Source organism: Callospermophilus lateralis, chromosome 4 (assembly GCF_048772815.1).
Source record: "Callospermophilus lateralis isolate mCalLat2 chromosome 4, mCalLat2.hap1, whole genome shotgun sequence".
Taxonomy (NCBI): Eukaryota; Metazoa; Chordata; class Mammalia; order Rodentia; family Sciuridae; genus Callospermophilus; species Callospermophilus lateralis.
In genome coordinates, this window is record NC_135308.1 from 122083310 (window position 1) to 122105782 (window position 22473).

Genomic DNA, 22473 nt, shown 5'->3' on the forward strand with positions numbered 1-22473 from the left:
ACCATTAAAATGAAGAAATAAACACTGACTGAGATCTGTTCATTGATTTGCCCACAATCTCAAAGGTAGCCACTGGCAGAATAGGCATATGAACTCTGAATGTCTTTAAAAACTATTCTGCTCCCACTACCCCAGCTTCTCACATTAAGACTGAGGATCAATCCTGACACTGGGTTTGGGATGAGGTTGGGGTCTGCTGAGCAATAAGCCAAACAGATCGTTATGCCTGTTGTAATTCTTTCTTCTGCACTGTATTTTCTTGATTTTCCCTGTTGTACAAATGTGTAAACACATTTTCCCTGTAAAGGTTTCCCTGCTGTGTTACATTCAGATTCAGCTTGTCCAGACGGATTGTTATTTTGTTGTAGAGACTATTTGTTTACTCAGAACATGTTACGGAAAGGATTTACGGCAGCTTACACAAACACAGATAATACAAAATAAAATTTAATAAAAAGTAAGGAAATGAGGAAATTAAATTAAAAGGAAAATGAATGAAGAAAACATCCAGCCAAGAGTGAGCTTAGTTCACAAAATACATAAAGTACTCAGTGAAGTTTTCTATGTTTGTTAGAGGCGGTAGACCACAAATTTGGCTCTTGACTTTTCAGCCATCAAGAAAAAGAGGGATTATGATTCTCAGCACTTAAAATATACCATTATAAACCAATCAGTGGCTCAGGAGAAATACAAGTATTCTTGGTACTGAGATCAGAAAGATACATTTTCCTTTATTCCATATAGTGCTGATAATAGCAACCAGGTTTTTAAATTTTTTAAATAAGTATCTTACAATGTTGTCAGGCAGGATGCTAAGTGCTTTGAATGCATTATCTCATTTAATTCCCACAACAATTCCATAGTATGAGTATTATTAGTATCACTTTTAGTATCACTTATATAAAATAAGAAAATCAAAATAAGAGATGTTAAGCAAGTCACTGAAGTAAGTGCAATTAGCAAGTACCTGATTTGGGATTCTGATACAATTCTTCTAACTCCAAAGCTGTACTTCTATCACAAAGCTATTTAGGGGTTACGTCTTGATTCAATTCCCAAGTATCACTGAATATCCAACAAAATCCCTCACTATCCAATGTAATATAACTCCACCACTTTCTCCCTGTCATGTAACTTTGTTTTCTTCATTGCATGACCTGTTCATTTGTTTACTAGTTTAATTATCTTTCTCCCAGTCAGCCTGGCACTGCTCTGAACTGCAGTGATCTTGTTCCCTCCTTCATTGTTGAACCCCTAGTGTTGTTTTTGGCCCAGCTCGTCAGAGGCACTCCAGGCTCAATGCCTCTACTTATTTGTTCCTTACAGATGTTACTGATTCCTCAGCATCCATGACTTACATATACTAGTTACTTACCAGATACATGTTTCTTCCTTTAACTTGGCTATTCTTCATGATTTATCTTTGTGGACTTGTTATTAACTTGATTTTGTAATTTAAAAAAAGTATAGTTGAGATATGAATGGCACCTGATGGTCCCACATGAAGAATTTTTTATTCATTTGTACATAAATAGGGATTGCTGATCTTTTAAGCTTGCATCCAAAGAATTTGCCTAGTAGTGCATTCAATATAGATTTTACAATTTGCTGCCTAGTATTTCCTATTTAAAAACAGACCATTTTCAAAAAAGAGAGAAATCAACTTAATGTTTTAAAGTGTGCACACACACAACACACAAACAAACCATGTACTTTGGTTAAACACCTCAATTCTAGCTTTTTGCACATGTAGGAAAAATCATCAAATTCTTAAACAATGCAGCTTTATGTGGTTGACAGTGGGAGCATGAGATAATATGGGGGTTCATGTGCACAGATACACAAGCACATATAAAACCCTAAGATATTCAGAACAATCGATTAGATGACTCTAACACATGCAATTCAGGAAACTCCGGAGAAGTAGACAGGTTGCTAGCCCTGACTGTCCTGATGCATCTTCTGTGTTCTCTAAGTCCTGCAGACTCTGGAATATTTTTTAGCTGGATATTGTTTTCAGAGAGAAGGGTTAATACTTCTCACAAACATCTATCTTTCTACAACCTTAGAAACCCTCTGTGAACATCTGGCTTATCCTTCAAAAGTGAGTTTATTTATTTATTTGTCTTAGAATTTATCTTTTGCTAACTGTATTGTATCTGTTAAAAGACCAACTCATGAAAATGAAATAAATATCTTTCAAAGGCCGTATTGAAGATATTTAATGTTGATCATGGTCACGTCCTCTTTTTTTTCTGTCTCAAACTCAAATCATCCAAATATGGCAGATAAATAAGAAAAGAAACAACTTGGGATATGAAGACTGGCTGAATTCAACTTTAATTCTTTAAAAAACAAAATTTGGAAAATGTAATTTGGGAAAATGCTTCCAGTACAAGATTCTGAGCAAATCTCCTTCATGAATAGACAGTGATCAGTGGCTAAGCTGGCAGCACATATTTTGGATTTCTGAAGTCATTCTGACCCAACCGAGATTCAACAGTGAGAAGAGGCAAATATATTTGAAGTCATTCATATTAAGAATGTAAGAAAAGATTATTTTCTTTTGAATCAGCCAGAGAATGGTGGAAATTAACATTTCCTATTTTGTTTTCTCTCCTCAAGTGTTGGGTGATTTTTGTGACACTATTGTGACACGGCTTTTGTGTTATGCTCCTTGATTTAGTGTTTAATTTTGTACTGATAACTTTACTATCACTCTTCTTTAACCTGGATCTATGTATGGCTTTTATTCTGTCACTTTATGGTTGGGCCACTTAATTTCTGACATCAACATCTTTCGCTCCAAACTCTGAGAACTCAATTGAAATCTGATTCTTCTCAAGAGAAAGGGAAGTGATCTGTGAATCGAGAAGATTTTTCATTCAGTTTCTACACTGGCATTGCCTTGGAGGTGTTTATTTTAGGACTTGTGCCTCCACCTATTATGGCTGATTTCCAAATTCTCTAGACGCCATCACTAGTTATGATAAAGAGGTAGAGTGATGGTCAGAATCCATTTCCTCAATCCCTGCCATGACTGCTACCCATCCTCCAGATTCTCAGAAGGTCTGGGGCATCAAGAATACTGCAAGTAAAACACCACCCTCCATGGAGACCCTCCATGGCTATAATAAACACTCTGGAGAAAAGAGAGCAATAAGAAGTAAGGGAGTCGAGAAGCCTCTTCCAGCAAGATCCTAGAAAGAGTTTGCCTCTGTTTACATCTAATTGTAATATGTTTATTTTTCCAGAGTGATTAGGCAGAAGATGATTGACTAATACCCATTCTTCTAATCTTCATATTACTGGCCTTCCTTGATGGGCATTTTATAATGTTCAGACTTCCTTTCAATATTACCTGCTGCCTAAACTCACCCAAGAGACTTTCTGTCCTTTAGTGATCATGAGTTCCAGATCCTGGTTCAACCTGCTCCTAGTTAGAGCCTCAGTGATGTCATAAAGTTTCTTTGATTTGTACTTTGCAGATAAAATAGCAAGAACATTCTTCATTATGTGGTCAACATTTATTGAGTACTCACCATGTACTCTGCACTATGCTAAGGGTATTAGATTCATTTTCTCCTTTAATTTCCACACTTGTATGAGGTGGGTACTTTAATTCCTCCTGTTTTACAGAAAGTAAAACACAGTCAAAATAAGTGTCAAAGTCACATAGAATGCAGGGGACATACAGCAATCAAGTGGACCCGCACGTACTATACTATAGTAATTTTTAGCCACTTCCAATGTTTTCCCAGGTATCATTGTCCTGGTAAGCTGATTGATTTCCTTGGTGTGGATAATATATTAACAATAGCAATGCATCTACACAGCTAGAGCTTAGGCCATGGCACATGGTGTCAATTTCTCTGTGTTCTCTCCAGTTCTCTCCTTCAATCTGCAGATTTTCTCCTCCTTATTTGGTTCAAGTATCTAAGAACTATCATGTGTCAAAGACTGTATTAAGTATAATGGAAAGTCTAGTATTTTCCCTTAGAAAGTCACAGACAGATCTCGAATTTTGTACCCCTTCAAGAAACAAATGAAAGGGTTAGGAAGCAGAACTTGATTGGCATAATAACCTAATATTTGAGATTCTTTCAGTGGTTAAGATTGCCGGAAGAATTTATGCAGTGAAGTGCCCACATTTCCATTGTTCCTTCTCTGTGCTGATTCTCTCTCCTCTTCCTCCACAGTGATAGTCTATATGCCATCTTCTTTCTTCCTCCAAGCCTCTATTCTCTCATCCACTCGCACAGCATTACCTGTAACATCTAGGTCTGTGGGTACTTCCCAGATCTAGAGCTTTGGTCCTGACCTGTCTGAGCTCTAGGCTCACATTCTAAGTGCTGACTGGCACTGTAGGTTTCCCAACTTCACCCAGGGAGAGAAACTTCCACTAGATTTTTAGCTCCTGTATTTCCCTGAAACAAGATTAAAGAACAAATTGTTCCTACCTGAGTCACAGGAATCACCTGGAGAGAACTAAAGCATTTTTCTTCATGGTGCCAATTCCATCACACAAAGGCAGCACCAGATTCTCAGAAAGTCCAGTATTCATTAGCAGTTAGACTTGATGGTAAAATATTGTGTAGTAACAAAATAGTATGCCTGACTTATAGGTATTTACAATTAGAGAGAAACAGAAAAAGGAGGAATGAAGGAGAGATAAAGGGACAAAGTCACTCACAGAGGGAACACAACACTAGTTCTTAACTGGAAAGCCAAAAGGCCATTTTGGAAAAAGAACTGCCAGCTCTCAGTAAATACTTGCTCAAAAATAGAAAATACCCTTTGTTTATCTGCAGATTCTATTTTTGTGACATTATCATGGAGATTTTGTATTAAGAAGGATTTTCCAGGTTTCAGCATAAAAAGGAACAGCACTTTCCATCTTTTTCAAAGAAAAAAAAATCCTGAAATAGAACATTTTATATTTTCTGAACAGAACATCCTCTTTTCTTTCCCCTTTTGGTACTGCTTACTTCTTTGGTTGCTTCCCTTGTAGAAGATTGAATATCTATGGAATATACATAGTTTTCTCAAGGGGGAAAAATTAGGTCCTGTAGTGTATTATAGAGAGGGAGCAGAGTTCATAAAGAAAGTATCTTTCCCTGAGATAAACTCATCAAATTCTTTAAATAATAGTATTTAGATAGTTGCTATAAAAGAATATTATATTTGTTATAGCCAACATTTATTTTTCTCTCTAAAGTTTAGCTTCCTGAAATCAAAGAATCTGTTGAGGAAATAAGTCAATACATAAAACTAAAATCTACTATATAATGGAATTTTTAGCAGTTGTTAAAAATGATGTTGTATAAAGATAATGACTTGGAAAAGTGTCTAAAATATAAAATAAGTTTAAAAATAACAAAACTTCATGTACACAGATTCACAAACTTGTTTTAAAATTGTGTATGCTCACACATAGAAGAATTTATATAAGTATATACATATATATATTCTTATATATGTAACATTAGTTATCTCATTTTGGTTATCTAATAGTTAAGGATTATTTTTATTTCCTCTCTTTCCTTCTTTATATTTTCCAATTTATCTAAAACTTCACAAGGATTCATAAATTTTGGAATCAGAATAAAAACCTTACTAAATTAGTCTCTGTTCTCAAGTAAATTCAATATACCTAGAAAGCAGGGCTTATCTTTAGTAGGATGATCAGTTAAACCAGCTCTCTTAAGACTTCAATCATCCTAATATTGAGTCTATATGATCCAAAACAAGCAGATGTACTGAGTGGCCCATTGTGGACACAGCACATTGACATTGCCAAAGCTTGGCCTCTAGCATTTCCAGAATGTGTTCCAGATCCTCCTTACTGTTTTAATAGCTAGAAATGGAGAAAAGCAACAGATGGTGACAGTTATGACTGTCAGGATGCCAAGCTCAAGAATGGAATTTCTACTTACAGATTATTTTGCAAGGAAATAGTATTATCTGGGAAAATCTAAGCACTAAGTTTTCCCAAATGCAAAAGTTTGGGACAAAAATGAAGGTGGTTATATAAGATCTTATAATTTAATAGGAAGCATTTCAATTAGGTTAAGAAAAGAGCACAAGTTTAACCAAAATTCTGAAGTAAATTAGAGAATTTCTGTTTCTAGATATTTTTAAAACTAAAATTTAACTTGACTCTGTAGTTCATTTTTTATAATCTTTGGAGTGATTGTTGTGAACACTTTTAGTCAAGTCCAATAATTTTGAATACTGAGAATAAATTAAGCAATCATCAAATATTCATAGACTATTTTGTATCCACTACTAAAAGGTTATAGTTAGATAAGAAAATTTATTTTTTTCATGGAATTTCTACTCCATGTAGGCATAGAAAGTGTAAAATAAGACCATATTTTGATAGGTGATTAAGCGCTAAACATCCTTGCTAGAATGTGCCATTTATTTAGTTAGAGGCTTTTTAATTGTGTTCCCTTGAGCATTCATTCATTCATTCATTCATTCGATACATGGTTATTGAATCCCTGATATAGGTGAGGTATTAAAATAAGCACTTGGGATACAGCAAGGACCAAATAGAAAATCCTAGACTTTTGGAACCTAGATTATGGTTGAGGACAAACAGATATAAAAAATAGTAGCAAGAAGGTCAAAGTGCTATGAGGAAAAATAAAGCAGGAAGGTGGGCATAAATGTCTTTGGAAACTGTATTTTAAATAAAATGTCACTCTGGCTAAGGTGTAAGACAGCTCCTTCCTTCTTTCAGTGATTCATTATGTTCCCAATGTTTATTTTTTGTTTTCACATTTCTACTTGAGAAATTTATTCCTGAAAATTATCCAAAATCTTTGTTCTAAAAAAAAGTAATAAAATGAAGAAAGAGGTAAAAAAAAAAAAAAAAAAAAACACATTGTAGGTGAAGAGGAACAACAAAGAAATGCAATTTTAAAAATCACTCATAATCTCCATGTCCAGAAACATTTTGCTATTTGACATTTATCTGTTCATATAAAAATGTTTATTTAACCTCCAATATATACAAAGCACAAGATTTGCAGAAAGTGCATTCTAGGAAAGAGAATATCAAGAACAAATTTCCTGATCCAGAGATGGATTTGCAACTGGAGGCAGAGAGAAGGCCAGAGCAGTTCTCCTGGAATCAGGGGTGGGGGGTGTAGAGTGGTAGGGATGAGCTCAGAGACATAGAATGGACAGATGGTGACCAATGCTTCCCAAACTTCTCAAACCCTGGGAATCCTCCAGGATACTTTCTGAATATCCAGATTCCTAGAATCCATCCCCAAATTATGGAATCTCCTAGACAAGGGTTCTGGGAAACTTCGATTCCAGGTGATACAGGATATAGGCCATGGCACCACGGCAAGATGCTTGAATTTTATTTTTATGACAATAGGAAAGTAGTTGTATATGTGTGTGTGTTGTGTGTGTTGTGTTGTGTTTGTGTGTGTGTGTGATGATCTGATTTAAGTTTTCTGTGGTTATTCTGAAAAAAATTGGAACAAGTTTGTACACAATAACTAGTTAGAAGGAAAGCTAAAATGAAGAAATGAAGACAGTCATTTTATTATTGTCATAGACTTGCTTGTAACAAATAATACTTCATTCTTAAAACATGCTAAGGGAAATGCAAATATATTGTGCTTAGCACAAAAAAGTGTTACTGGTTAATAGAATGATTTTTTGTTGTTGTTAAATAGCTATCCAATATCATGTGATTAATAATCTTCTCCACTCTCTTGAGATTTCTCCCTATCATTCTTTTATTTCTTATAAGGACTCACTTCTCTCTGCGATTTCTCCATTTCCATTCATAAATTTGCATGAGTGTGTTTTAAGCTGTTGTTAAAATAATCTCATGCATTGTAGCTTTTTTAAAAAAATAAATAAATTTGTTCTCTCTCTCTTTTTTTTTTCTTTTTTTTTTTTTTTGGTATCATGGATTGAGCTCAGGGGCACTTGCTTACTGAGTCACATCCCTAGCCCTGTTTTGTATTATATTTAGAGACAGGGTCTCACTAAGTTTCTTAGCACCTCACTTTTGCTGAGGCTGGCTTTGAACTTATGATCCTCTTGTCTCAGCTTCCCAAGCCACTGGAATTATAGGCCTGCACCACTGTGCCTGGCTCTCTGAGTTTTTAATACTCCTTCATGGAACTTGAGACCAAGTGCCCTGGGACTGACTTGAAAGACATCTCAATCATACTTCACAATACAGTAGACTTGTGTCTTTCATCAATGTAGTATTTTGACCACTGACTCTAACACAGGCTAATTCAACAATTTCCAAAAACCTGCATTTGAAAAACATACTTTCTACACTAAAATATAGGCTTTCTCATTGGCAAAAAGTCTGGGTTTTAAGACATAATCCAGGCACCCATGCCAGAGTGAATTTGCAGTCTGTTTGAGTGTTAAAGAGGTTAGAGTGTGACCTTTGTCATCCATTTTGCACAGGAACATTTCCTGAGATAGTGCTAAGTCCTTATATCCTCATGTCTCTCGAAGGGGCTATTGTATCTGAAGGAAAACAGAAGTCTATGTCCCCTGCTTTTGCACACACTGAACTGCCCTCCAGTGTCTACTTCTGCTGGTTAATAGGATCTCATTTTTCAAACGAGTAATCTCCCCTCCTATACATGGCTTGAAAGTTTTTAGAGTGAACTCTGTGGTTTAGATTTGAAGTAATTAGTCCTATCTTATCACCTGACCACAAATTCTTAAGGGACAAAGTGAGTACTTAAATTTCTCTGGTCACAGGGAAACCCAGGATATTATTGACAGCTGTGTGATGCTCCTTCCAACTCAATACGAACCTTCAAGGGCGAAACTCCAGGAGCTTCCAAAATTCATGTTGTGACAAAGAGAAGAGAGCCATTCTGAGAATGAATTCACCCAGAGAAAGCAGAGTTGGAAGGTTGATCCTGTTCCCATTACGTGAGCCCTTGCTAGAACCATGTCTAAATTTACATGTCATACAAAAGTGTTGGTACTGCAGCCATTCAATTTTCTCTAGTTTATGTTGGTATTTTTGTCACTTGCAACAAAGTCTTAATAACTAAAGCACTTGCCTGGACACAGCTGAATTCCAGTGCGAAGTGCATAAATTCAGCTCATTTCTTAGGACGCTCACTATGCAAATATAAAACTATAATTAAACCATTTTGTCTAGTGAAAAAATGTCCAGCAATTATTTATCCATATCACACAACAGAATAGATGCTACAAAATTCATTTCCCCGTGGCAAGACAATGAGAAGCCTTGACTTTCAAAGCCTTTCCAATCATACCTACAGATGACCTTTTTACAAACTGGTCAGTAACAGAATCAAGCTGAGAGGAGGCTCAATCTGAGTCTAGGGTCTATTTGAAATCCTTTCATCCAGAGCTTTTGGTTTGATAAGTTTTCTAAGTCAAATATCTAGTAAAAGTATTTGCAAGAATAGTTTATGTTGAAAAAAACAACAGAATACCTGTCTGGGAGCTGGTTTGGGTCAGTGAGCAGAACAAGAAGCCTCAGGATTCTAGGTCTCACAGACAGGATCCGCTTCTGGAAACTCCCCCTTGCTTCTCATGTGCTTAGAGAACAGCCATGTATCCTCTCCTCCCTTTCTGTTCTCTTCCCTGCCCAGTGGCCTTTCTTTTCCCTTTCCTTTCCTCTCTCCTCTTCATTTTCTTCCTCCTCCTCTGCCTTCTTCATCTTCTTTTTATTTCCTTTGTTTTCCATCCTTCTAATCCATCCTGTGTAGTAAACCATAATCTCCCTACCTCTGTCCCTGTTCACTGATCCTAAACATCTCCCATTATATTCCCAAACCTGATTAGCCTCCAATTTTCACAGATTTTGGTCAGGCTAGAACATTTTTCACTCAGTAACCTATGATGAAATGGAAAGGCCTCTAGTTGCCTCCAACCATTTTCATGCATACCCTTCCTCCTTCCTGGTGTGTGGCTTTGGGGCCCGACAATACCCTAAGAATCTACTGATAAGAGCTACAGAATTACCAGCATGCATTTGGCTAAAGCCACTTCTCCCCTCTGACCTCAATATTGACCTCCAGGCTGTTCATTTTCCCTCTAAATTAGTCCTCACACAGAAATCCTAATCACAGCTTCTTAATTGAGTTTCTGGAACATCACTAGCAATCTTTGGGGTAAACATTCTTATTTGTGTTGTTCTTTTCATGGAACAAAAAAAAACAAAAAAAAAACAAAACAAAACAAAAAAACAACTACAGATTTTCCTGATTACAAAAGAAAGACAAAAAAGGGGGAAAAAAATCATTTGTGGCCAAATCTCTTGTGAATGCTTTGTGGCAGCAATTAGGAATCCAGAAGGGAGAAGGGACACATGTCCTTGTTAAATTTATCATTCTAACAACCCATTGCCAGTGATATCAGAAACAAGAGGGAGAGAAAGAAATATTAGAAGGAAGAAAATGTGATCTCTTTTTCTGAGCTGGAAAGTCTTAGAAATTATTACACAGCACATTTGGAGGTTGGGGGTCGTTTTTTACCCTGTCTAGGCAAAATCCAGTGATTTCCCCATTCAAAAAGCTGATATTCATTAACATGGTTCATTTTGGTATAAAGTAAGCCACAAAAGAATTTTTTAGTACCACTGCAATATTCCCCCAAGTGATAAGGTTCGCATTCGTATGTGTATGTTTTAAATACATTTATACCCTCTACATACAAATACACATCAATTATTCCGTTGAAGTCAGAAAACTGCCTCAGAATATGTCCCTTGCATTTTCTACATTCCATTCCTAAATTGCTTTTCTAGATAGAATGGCCCTTCAAACCAGCTGATATTTAATTGCTTGTCATCGTATTGCTTTCTCAGGGAGCTGAACATTATTGATTTATTTAAAAAATAACTCCACCTCTGGTTTTCCTAGTAAAGCACTATATGCCTAAGTAATGTAAGTGGATTACAGGAAATAGCACTAGCAATTATTTTTGCAAGCTACCAAAGCCACAGCATGGCTAGAAGTTAGATCAAGAGACATTAGGTGAGACTAATGCATCCAAATCACCTATTGCATCTGTGTAATCATCACTCAAAAGAAAAAGTACAGCTTCTTCATGAATCTCCAAACCACAAATAGGCTAAAAGTGAAATGACCTGCCAGAATTCTTCGTTGGTGCCTTTTATTGTCCATAATATTAAATTAATGAGACAGTACATGATAGTACAAGATAGAACAAACCTCTTGAACTGTAATTCGCAGTGACTTTAAGAGTTGATGACTATGGGTATATGATGGTCACTAGAGGAAATATCTCCCATGGGCCCTATCATTAACACTGGCATATCCAGGTACAGAGACATCATTAACATCATTTATCTTCACTGAATAGACAGTGACTTTCACCTTCAGAACATCTGCTACTCATGAAATATAAAATACATGTTCAAGTTTTCAAGAGGCTAAACAACCCACATGTTCTGTCTTAACAAAGAGTTCATCTCATGTTTCAATTTATGATTGTTTGTATTATTTTAATGATTGACATTTCCCTTAGACATTTCTCAAGCAAAACTGAGGCTCTTTGGCACTTGTCTTTATTTTCAGATACCCCAAGGGAAAACTGTATCAAATAAATATTTAATATTTCTTAGTTGCAAAATAAGAGAATGGATCTTTGATACTAAGTGTATTATATTATATGTAGTAGATAGAAAATAAAGAAAAAAAGGAGCATGTTAAATTGAATTACCTTTGGTACATAGAAAGGTTGCCAAAATGCAAGCAGAGTTTCTTGAACTTATCTTTACCTCAAAAGTGAATTCATTATTATATTTTAGACAGAAATGCAACAATTATATAGAAGATATTCTGTAACTATTTTATTTTTATAGTACATATGGGGTACAATGTGATTTTTGGGGGGGGTACTGGGGGTTGAACTCAGGAACACTCAACCACTGAGACATATGTCACCAGCCCTATTTTGTATTTTATTTAGAGACAGGGTCTCATTGAGTGGCCTAGTGCCTTGTTTTTTGCTGAGACTGGTTTTGAACGCGACTCTCCTGCCTCAGCCTTCCCAGCTACTGGGATTACAGGCATGTGTCACTGTACCCGGCACAATGTGATATTTCAATTCATGTACATATTGCATAATGATCAGCTTCTATGTAGTTTTGATATGAACATTCCTGTTATGATTTGAGGGATTATTGTCCATACAGGTGTCAACCATAGCATGTATTTGAACTATTAGACTCTACAAATTGGGAATTTCTGACCTGGGCTATGGAAGTACATAAGAAATGAGATCTTTGCATCACCTAATATAGGCTATGTTTGCACAGTGATATTAAGAATATTATCTATCATTTATTCCCAAATCATCTTATTTACTAGTGACAGAAAACTGCCCTCCTCTTATAACACATTCTTCCTTTCATTCACTTATTACGAGTTGAGTCAATAAACTTAAAGAATATTCAATAAGTACTATTTATTACATGGACTGAGACTAATGCTTATCATTTCAGAACACATTGTACAGAAGCAAGAGGTTCAATATATAAAGCCTCTTTAAAGTAGTTTTTAATCCAAATATGTATTAGGCTCCTACTATGCACCATTCATTGTGCTAAGAGCAGAGGATACAGACAAGTTCTCTAATTTCATGGGAGGAAGAAAACAGACAACAATCAAGTAACAAAAAAGGAAATTTCAGAGAGTGAGAAGTGCTATGGTCAATAACCATTGAGATCCAATGGTAAGTATTTACAATAATTATTTTTTTTCTTCCAGTATCGACCGCAAGGGAAAGCAACAACATCAATATCAGCATCAGTTAAACCTGATGCCGCTGGGATTGGAAGACTTGGATACTCACCACCACGATTACATTTGCTGCTGGAATTGGCAGATTTTCCACTTCAAGATCTTGACCAGCCACGGCCAACAAATTGAGAGATGGGTCATACGCAGGTCTAGGAAAGGCTGAATTAACAATATGGTGGCGTTTACCTATCTGAGTCTCAGAAGAGGAAGGATAGCTATGTTTATATATCTTTTGTGGTGTTATATCCAGGCTCTTCTCAATATCTCGTGAACGGTGATAAATGAATACCGGCTTCCCACTCTTCTTCTGATGAATTGCCCAAAAGTGATCATTGTTTCCTGAAAAGCACCCTAAAGGATGGAAGAAGTGAAAAGAAAATTTAAAATCCTATTCAGTAAGATAGGTAGAATTATTCAATAAAGAAAATTATCTTTTCTTGAGAGGCTTGAAGACTTGTAAAGGTCAATTAGTTCCCCATTCTGCCTTCACAGCTTCATCATCACCCCAAAATAGAGCACCCTTGGTGCTATGGTGACATCTCAGACAATTTAGGTGGACAGAAGTGGGTGTAGTTTGAAAGAGTTCTATTTATCAGATATTCTAATACCCCTTTTTAGCAAGGCATTTCCTTTTTTGAAAACTTAATCCTTCAGTTCTAATACTCTGTTGGGCTCTATTCCTGGATATCCCATCAGCTCCTCAAATGATAAATGTTTATTTAAGCTTTCCCTCCTTCAATTATTAACATTTTATACAATCTTTATTTCATACTTGCTCTATTTTTCTAGTGTTATAGCTCTGGTGTTGTACTTACGTATAGTTATTAATGCTTGTATAATATTTTAAGTTCACCAAGTTCAGAAATCTAAATATACTCATGGTAGCAACTTCTAGTAATCGGATACCATCCATTGTTCACATTCTTTTTTTAAGAAAATATTTTTTTTGTAGTTGTAGAGGAACAGCGTGCCTTTGTTTTATTTGTTTATTTTCATGTGGTGCTAAGGATCAAAACCATTGCCTCACACGTGCTAGCCAAATGCTCTGCCACTAGGCTACAGCCTCAGCCCCCTATTGTTCACTTTCTTATTTAGGAGTATGTCAATTCAGCTAAAGAATACAATTATCAGCCTTCTTTGCACCTAAGTTTTGCTATTTGATCAAGATGTGACCTTTGGGGCATGATTAAACATGATATGAAGAGAGATGTGATGTGGCCCTGCTTTCTACCTTTCCCCCTTTGTGCTTAGGCTTAAATGCATATGCCATAGGAGGAGTATGAAGTAGATGTGTTCAAGATGGAAGAACCATAAGACAAAGGATCCTGGACTCTGATGAAAGTGGAGCTATCACACTAACCCCCAGATTTTATGTGGAAAAAAACAATTTTCTACATTGCTTCAGTTGCTGTTATTTTTAAACTATCTTCTAGTTACAACAATTTAACTGTATACTAATCAATTCATTCGTCTTTATTTCTTCTGCTAGATAAATATCTATTGATTCAAACAAATGTATATTGTGTTAGTCATTAATCATGGGAAAACAATAATACATATCAATGAAAAAGAATATCATTAGATAAATGAAATTAGGAAACACAAGATCTTCTGTGTCACATAATAAGCAGAGTGAACAGATCACAATGTAGTAAAGCCATGTATATAGTACCTAGCAAACTTAGGTATCCCAGATTTTCCCTTGGTATGCCTAGGGCAACAAGGACTTCTGCAAATACTGTCCTTAGAAAATTACTTATCTCTTTTTACAAGATTTATTTCTGAATCCTTGTCATCTTATCTTCCCAAATCTCTCAGGGATCTGTAAGCCTTTTTTTGCAAACTCAACTATTAACAAACCCAGTTTCAACAGCACTATCATTGTAGACATGGTTCTTACACTGTTAAACATTACACCTTTCTCTTAGCTACAAAAGCCTATTTCTGGGGTGAGAAACCCAAGTTTATCCAAGCGTAAAATATGCTTTCCCCACAAGAAGGAATAAATTTTAAATGAAGAGTTTTAGAAAAGTTAAAGTAGTTAAAAATAGCATGTCCATTCTATTTCTCAACTCCAAGGCAACCACTTTGTTGTAGCTCTCCACAACAATAACAGACTCTATTTCTCAGAGAGGAGAGAGGAAATTGCCCACCTTTCATAACTGTAGAAACTCATCTAGGACACTACAATATCATTTAGCAAATTACTTTCAGTTAAGACCTAAATGAAAGTTCATGTGCATTCTACATTTTAGCACCATTCTCTATTAATAAGATAATGATAATAACAACAACACTGAAGTATCCTGTTCTGAATTTTATAAACTCATAAACACTTATGAAGTGTTCTTCATGACAGTTTCATTTTCAAATCATTTTTTATTTCATTCAAAAAAAGCCAAATTTACAGTTATTTCAAGGCTGTCACTATCTAACCATTATCTTTGATAAATTGTGGTAGCTTGGTGGGTTGGTTTAAAAAATGTTATAGTATATTTGACATGCTCAGAAGGGAAGACATGATGATTATTTCCCATTAGTGTATCAGAATCTACGTTAAATGTAATCGAGATTAAAATGATCTAAAGGCTATTGGTACCAGAAGATGATTCTCAAACTTACTCTTCTATCATAGAGAAAAGCACTTGTGCTAAGAAAATAGCCTATTTTATCTCCCTAAGTGAAAGTTGAGGCATATTGGTGAGACAGACTGTCTAAAAATGCTAAAAATATATGCTGGTCACATAAGACCTGATGGCGGGCAAAAGTTGTAAAAACTGGCAATTCCTCTACTCTGGATTCACCCAAAATATTAAATAAAAAAGAAAGAATCAACTGAGATGATGAGAGAGAGCAGATTTCTGAGATATGGAGAAATAGATGAGGAACTGAGTAAATGACATAATTATCTTCAATATTTCTTTTTATATATCAATCACAGCAGCCTTTTCAGAGACACTTTATTTAAATAGAATAGGTGAGTCCATGAAACACATGTACCTTGTGCTAAAATTGGCCTGCAAGGAAAGAGAAAAATTCTAATTTGAAGAGCAGATTAAACATAATTAATATTTCTCAGGCTTAGCCAGTCACAGTGGCTCATGCCTGTGATCCCAGTGTCTCAGCAGGCTGAGGCAGGAGAATCATGAGTTCAAAGCTAGCCTCAGGAACTAATGAGGCTCTGTCTCAAAATAAATAATATAAAAGGCTTGGAGATGTGACTCAGTAGTCAAGCACCACTGGGTTCAATCCTTGGTACAAAAAAAAAAAATTCCCCCAGACTTATCTAGTTGTCTGTATGAAGGGACTCAGTTAGTCCAGCTTGTCCTTAACTAATGAATACCAACTGGAAGTATAATGTGAGGTATCTTACCACAATCATTAGGTATGATAAAAAAGTTGAAAGTGTTGTCTTTAGAACTTCTTTCACCATAAACACCTGAGATATGAAGATATAGTTTCCTAGACCCTAACTTAGAATTACTATAGTATAATATAATACATGTAGCCTGAGAAACTGAATTTATAATAGAATTATTCTTATACTCTAACTCTGAAGTTTGTGGATCACTGAGCTAGTGTCTGGAATAGGTTTGTCTTTTCTATCCTCAAATGCTACCTCTGTCACCTCCTTCAACATTATAAATATGCTGAAGTAAACATTTTGGAAATGTTAAGAATAAGATACCTATTAAATAGCATCACGGAGATGTTGATCTAGAAGTTAGATAAGTAAGTTTGTAGTTTATGATAACATAAAAAGAGAATGAGGAAAAAGAATGAAAGGAATGAAGAAGGACTGAAATAGGGAGGGAGAGGAATAGGGAGAGAGGGAGAAAGAAAGAGAAAGAGAAGAAGAGACTAAGACTTGTGAGTTATCAACTGCAGAGAAAATTTAAAGCCAAGGGGCTGTTGAAAGAGAAAAGGATATAGGACAGAGTACTGCAGAGTTTCCATAGAGTCAGGGATGGGATGAAAAGGAGCCTGTAAAGATAACTGAGTAAGAAATGGTAGTAGAGAAGAGGAAAACCAGAAAAGATTGGTTTATGGAAGCTTAAAAAAGAAAAGTTTTAGAATTTAGGTATCATAGAGTCTTAGAAAAACCAAATAATCACTCTCGTAGCAACGTCTCTAGAAACTAGAATTAAAAATGGAACTTCTATGTGTTTCTGTGGAAGACAAGTTCCATTAAAGACACATTCATAAATTGAAAATAATTAAAAGCACTCTAAGAGACTACTGCTATGAGAGACAGTCAGAAGATGGAAGAAGCTTTTCACTCAAGAAAGAATACAAAGAGTAAAAACAAGAGGACTTTTTAAAAGAAATTGATTTCAAATGTCCAGAGAGATAAATGAAGAAAATAAGAATGAGGAACCCAAGGAAAATAAAATAGGTATGTTTTAATCCAAGTGGAAATTATAGAAATGAAAATATACTTTTCATTCATATTTCTTGGGGAATCTCAAAGTACAACTTAAACAGTAGACCAGATACCACTGAATGGTGAATTCATAAATTAGAATTTTTTAGGTACTCATTTAGAAAGGAGTGTTTAGAAATTAAAAGATGAAAATATAAAAAGAAGGCAAGAGATTGTGGTAGATTGATTTATAGGATGGCACTCTGTGATCCTCAATTACTGGTATTCACACTATTTTAATCCCTTCCTTTTAAGAATGGGCTTGATCTTGCCACCAACAGATATGGCCAAGGTGATGGAATAATATTTCTGTGATTAAGTTTAAAAATATATACTTTTTGTGCTTTTAGAAGACTCTCTTGATAATGCAAGTTGCCATGTTGAAGGGGTTCACATGAAGGAGGAGGCCTCTGGCCAAAAGCCAGTGAAAGCCTCAGTTCAACAACTCTTTTGTAACTAGATCTGCCAATGATCACATAAATAAACTCAGCAGCAAATCTTCTCCAGTGGTGTCTTCCTCTGGATCCCTGTCCTGGTCAAGACCTTAACTGAAGTTTTGTGGGACATTTTGAAGCAGAAGACCTAATAGAGCCATGCTCAGATATATAATTCACAGAAACATAGATAATAAATTTGTGATCTGTATTTCTGGGTAGTTTGTCATGCCGAAACAAGACAGTGAGGCAGAGATTGAGAGATATTGAGGATAATACGAGAAATTCCAAAATACCTTTAATAACACTTAAAAGATAAAGCATTAGAGAAATGAGACATTTTATAAGATACAATGAGAATCATGACAAGATAAAATTTATATTTCTGAAAGATTACCATGATTATCCAAGAAAACAGTTTGGAAGGAAACAATAAAGGTATCAACTTGGGTGATAGGATAAGAGTCAAGACCAGATAGTAATAGAGGTATGGAGAAGAGATGAGTTCTAGAATTATTAAGATATGGAATTGATACCCCCCCACCAAAACACAAACAAAATCAATTGAGTGACTGAGTTTATGTTGTAGGAAAGAACTGGGAGTGGAGATTTAAGAGTAACTCTAAGCTGGTGCAGTGGCACATGTCTGTAATCCCAGTGGCTCAGGAGCCTGAGACAGAAGGATCACAAGTTCAATATGAAGAGCAAAACAAAAGGGCTTTAAAAGAATTTGATTTCAAATGTCCAGAGAGATAAAGGAAGAAAATAAGAATGAGGAACCTAAGGAAAATAAAATAGATATATTTAATCCAAGTGCCTCAGCAACTTAGCGAGGCACTACGCAACTCAGTGAGACCCTGTCTCTAAATAAAATACAAAATAGGGCTGGGGATGTGGCTCAGTGGTTGAGTGCTCCTAAGTTCAATTCATGGTACCCCCCCCCCCCAAAGAGAGAGAGAGGAGAGAGAGAGAGAGAGAGAGAGAGAGAGAGAGAGAGAGAGAGAGAGAGAGAACACCTCTATTTCTATTGGGCAAATAAATATATGAAGGTACCTTTCATTTAGGTATAGAACTGTGAGTTTGTGGTGCTTACACTATAGAGAAGCAGAAATGTCTGAAGAACAATTATAATTATGTGTAACTCAGGAGAAAGCTCTGGACTAAAAATACATACTTCAAAACCATAAGCATATAGATGGAAAAATGAATGTGTGATTGCCTAGGGAGACTTGATGAGTGAGAAGAACAGAGAGTATAATTGAGATCCAGAGAAGCCCATACTTAAGGAACAATCATAGGAAGAGGATGAAGAACCAGAGATTGTGGAAGTACTGAAGGCATGGGAAGAATATAATAAGGAGTCTAATCAGCAGCATCCAGTGTTACGGAGAGTCTGAGAGCTCAAGCAAAATGACCATGAACATTAACCTAAAATTCATGAATGGGTAGTTGAACCTTAGTGAGACTTGGCAACCTAGTGAGATACTGTTTCAAAATAATAATAATAAGAAGAAGAAGAAGGAGGAGGAGGAGGAGGAGGAAAAGAAGAAGAAGAAGAAGCTGGCTCAGTGTTAGGCATCCCTGGGTTCAATCCCTAGTACCAAAAATAAAGAATCATGGAAGAATCTATGTTTAATGGAGCAAACACACTTGGCCTGCTTACAATGAAGAGAACTAAAAAAAACTTGGACAAAAATGCATAAAACAGCCATTTGAGGACCTGGGAAAGGAAAATAGTACCAAGGGGTAGCTAGAGGTTGAGGAGGGACAGAATACAAAGTTTCACAGTACCAGCAGGAAATTTTCCATCTACATGTCCCCATCTACCTCTGGTATTCTCTAGAAAACACATAGTAGACACCAGGATACAAAGAAAACTTCAGAAGAAATGTTCTATCTCTAGAAAAACCATTCCAAAAAAAAGGGGTATTCATGATACCAAGAGATTACATCAATCTTTCCCATCTTCCAGCTCTTTTCTCTGTTCTCCATGCTCCACCTCAATTAAGAGGCTCCTCACAGAGTCATTCCTTGCTGAAAGATGAAAGGGCAGAGAGCATGGGGGTGGGGCGCAAACTTACTTACAAACATACTCTTGAGATAGCCAAACCACTCCTGAGATAATGGCATCAATCCATCCAGGAGGGTAAAAGCCTTCACAACATCTTAAAGGCCCTGTCTCTCAACACTGTTCATTGGGGTTTAAGTTTCCAACACAGGAATCTTGGGGGACACATTCAAACCATAGTAGAGGCTAATATCCAAAATATATAAGGAACTTACACAACTCAATAGCAAGAAAACAACCTAATTAAAACATGAGCAAAACACCTAAACAGACATTTTTGTAAAGAAGGCATATAGGTACATGAGAACACACTCCACATCACTAATCATTAGAGGAATGCAAATTAAACCTATAATATCACTTTACACCTAAAAGCCACAAGAGAAAGGAGTCAGATTACATATAGGCAAAAACCAATTAGCTTAATGATAGATTTTCAACACAGACCCTGAAAGCTAGAAGATCCTGAAACAACATATATTAAGATCTGAAAAATAATAGGTGCCAACCAAGAATCTTGTATCCAGTAAAATTAAGCTTTAGATTTGAAGATGAAATAAAAACCTTCCACAATAAACAACAGTTAAAAGAATTTATAGCTAGAAAACCAGCACTACAAAACATCCTTGGAAAAATATTTAATGGAGAGGAAATGAAAAACAATAATGAAAATCAGCAGAGGGAGGTAGTACACTAAAACAACAACAACAACAAAAACTAATCAAAGAGGAAAACCAAGTCAAGTTAAATAACAAAAATAAACAAATATGGCTGGAAATACAAACCATGTCTCAATGGTAACCCTAAATGGTAATGGCTTAAATTTACCAATCAAAAGACATAGGCTAGCAGATTGGATTTAAAAAATATGCTGCCAACAATATGCTGCCTCCAGGAGATTCATAGGAATTGATAGGAAAAGACATACACAGCCTGAAGGTGAAAGGTTGGGAAAAATCATACCACTTACATGGACTGTGGAAGCAAGCAGGGGTTTCCATATTCATATCAAATAAAGTAGGCTTTAAGCCAAAATTAATCAAAAGGGATAAAGATGGACATTACATACTGCTCAAGGGAACCATACAATATATAACAATCATAAATATATATGCCCCAAACAATGGTGCAGCTCTATTCATCAAAAAAACTCTTCTCAAGTTCTGGAATGTCTGTTATAAAAAAGATGATAGATAGCAAGTGTTGGTGAGGGTATTAAAAGGGGGAACACTTGTGCATTGTTGGTGAGAATGTAATTATTATAGCTATAAGGTGAAACAGGATGGAGTTTTCTCAGAAAAACAAAATATAGAACAATCATGTGATTCAGCAAACCCATGTCTAAGAATATATCCAAAGTATTTGAAATCAGTATGTTGAAGAGATATCTTCATTTTCAGATAGATAGGACTATTTGAAAGTTTCAGATATACAGGACTGAGTTTTGAGATCTATTGCATATCAGGGTATTATTGTTAATAATAATGTGTATTTCAGAATAACTCAGAGAGTACATTTTAAATCAACAGAAAAAATGATAAGTAAGGAGATGGATATGTAAATTAGTTTTATTTAATCATCCACATTGTACAGATTTATCAAAACATAACACTGCACATCATAAATGTATGTAATTATGGTCTGTCAATTAAATGTATATAATTTGTCAAATAAATGTATGTAATTATGATTTGTCCCTTCTAAAAATTAAAAAATAAATCCAGAGAAATTATTACCATTTGATGTTTTTATAAATATGGAAAAGCAATAGTGAAATTATAGTTTTTTCAAAAATATATTTAAACAAAAATTTATATTGAAATATTTGACATATATATATACAACAAAACCAACATTCACCTAAAATTCACATATAAAAACATAACTTAAAAGAGATTATAGATCCAGAAGTATAATGCACAACCTAAAAGAAAATACAGACAATTCTATTATCTAAGGTTAGGCAAAGAGTTCTTAGATCTGACACCAAATTCACAATATACATAAGAAAATAATTGATAAATTAGGCAGCATTAAAGTAACAAGTTAAAAAATTGCTCTGGGAATGACACTGTTAAGAAAGTAGAAAGTCTGGCTTTAAGGTGGGAGAAAAATAATTGCAAATTATATATCCCACAGAGGACTGGCAACCAGGATATATATATAAAACTCAAAGACAGCAAACAAACCAGTTTAAAAACGTGCTAATGACTTCTAGACAGATACTTCTAGAGAATACATGGATGGCAAAAAAGCAAATGAAAATATGTCCAACCTTAGGAGTGGTTGGGAAAATATATTAAAACCATGACATGGATTTCATTTTAGTTAACTCAAATGAAAAGTACTAACAATACTCAGTACTGGAAATGATCTGAATAAATGAGGTCTCAAACCTTACTGGGGGTAGTGCAAAATAGCAAAGGTACTCTAGAAAATAGTTTGATGATTTCTTAAGTTAAACACATTTTTACCATATGACCCAGCAAACCCATTTCTGCATACTGACCCTATAGAAATAAAACTTTCACTCACACAAAAATCTGCAAAAAATTTTTATAGCAATTCTATTCGTAATTTCTCCCAAATGGGAATAATCCAAATTCCCTTCTAGGGGTTAATGGGTACATAAACTATAATACATTTATCCTATGGAGTAATATCCCTTATCCAAGAAACTTGTATGAATCTGAAAAGCATTAGGCTGATTGAAAGGAGAAAGTTTCCAAAACTAACTGT

At 35.3% G+C, this 22473-nt stretch overlaps 1 protein-coding gene across 2 annotated transcripts in view; it reads right to left on the reverse strand.

Moving 5' to 3' along the window:
• The window catches only part of Ptprr (protein tyrosine phosphatase receptor type R), a 258417-nt gene that overhangs the window by 219958 nt on the left and 15986 nt on the right, over positions 1–22473 (reverse strand). For both annotated transcript variants that reach the window (XM_076853110.1, XM_076853109.1), the window contains exon 2: positions 12862–13160. In XM_076853110.1, coding sequence (XP_076709225.1) covers positions 12862–13160 — 299 coding nt within the window. The remainder of the gene's footprint in view (positions 1–12861; positions 13161–22473) is intronic.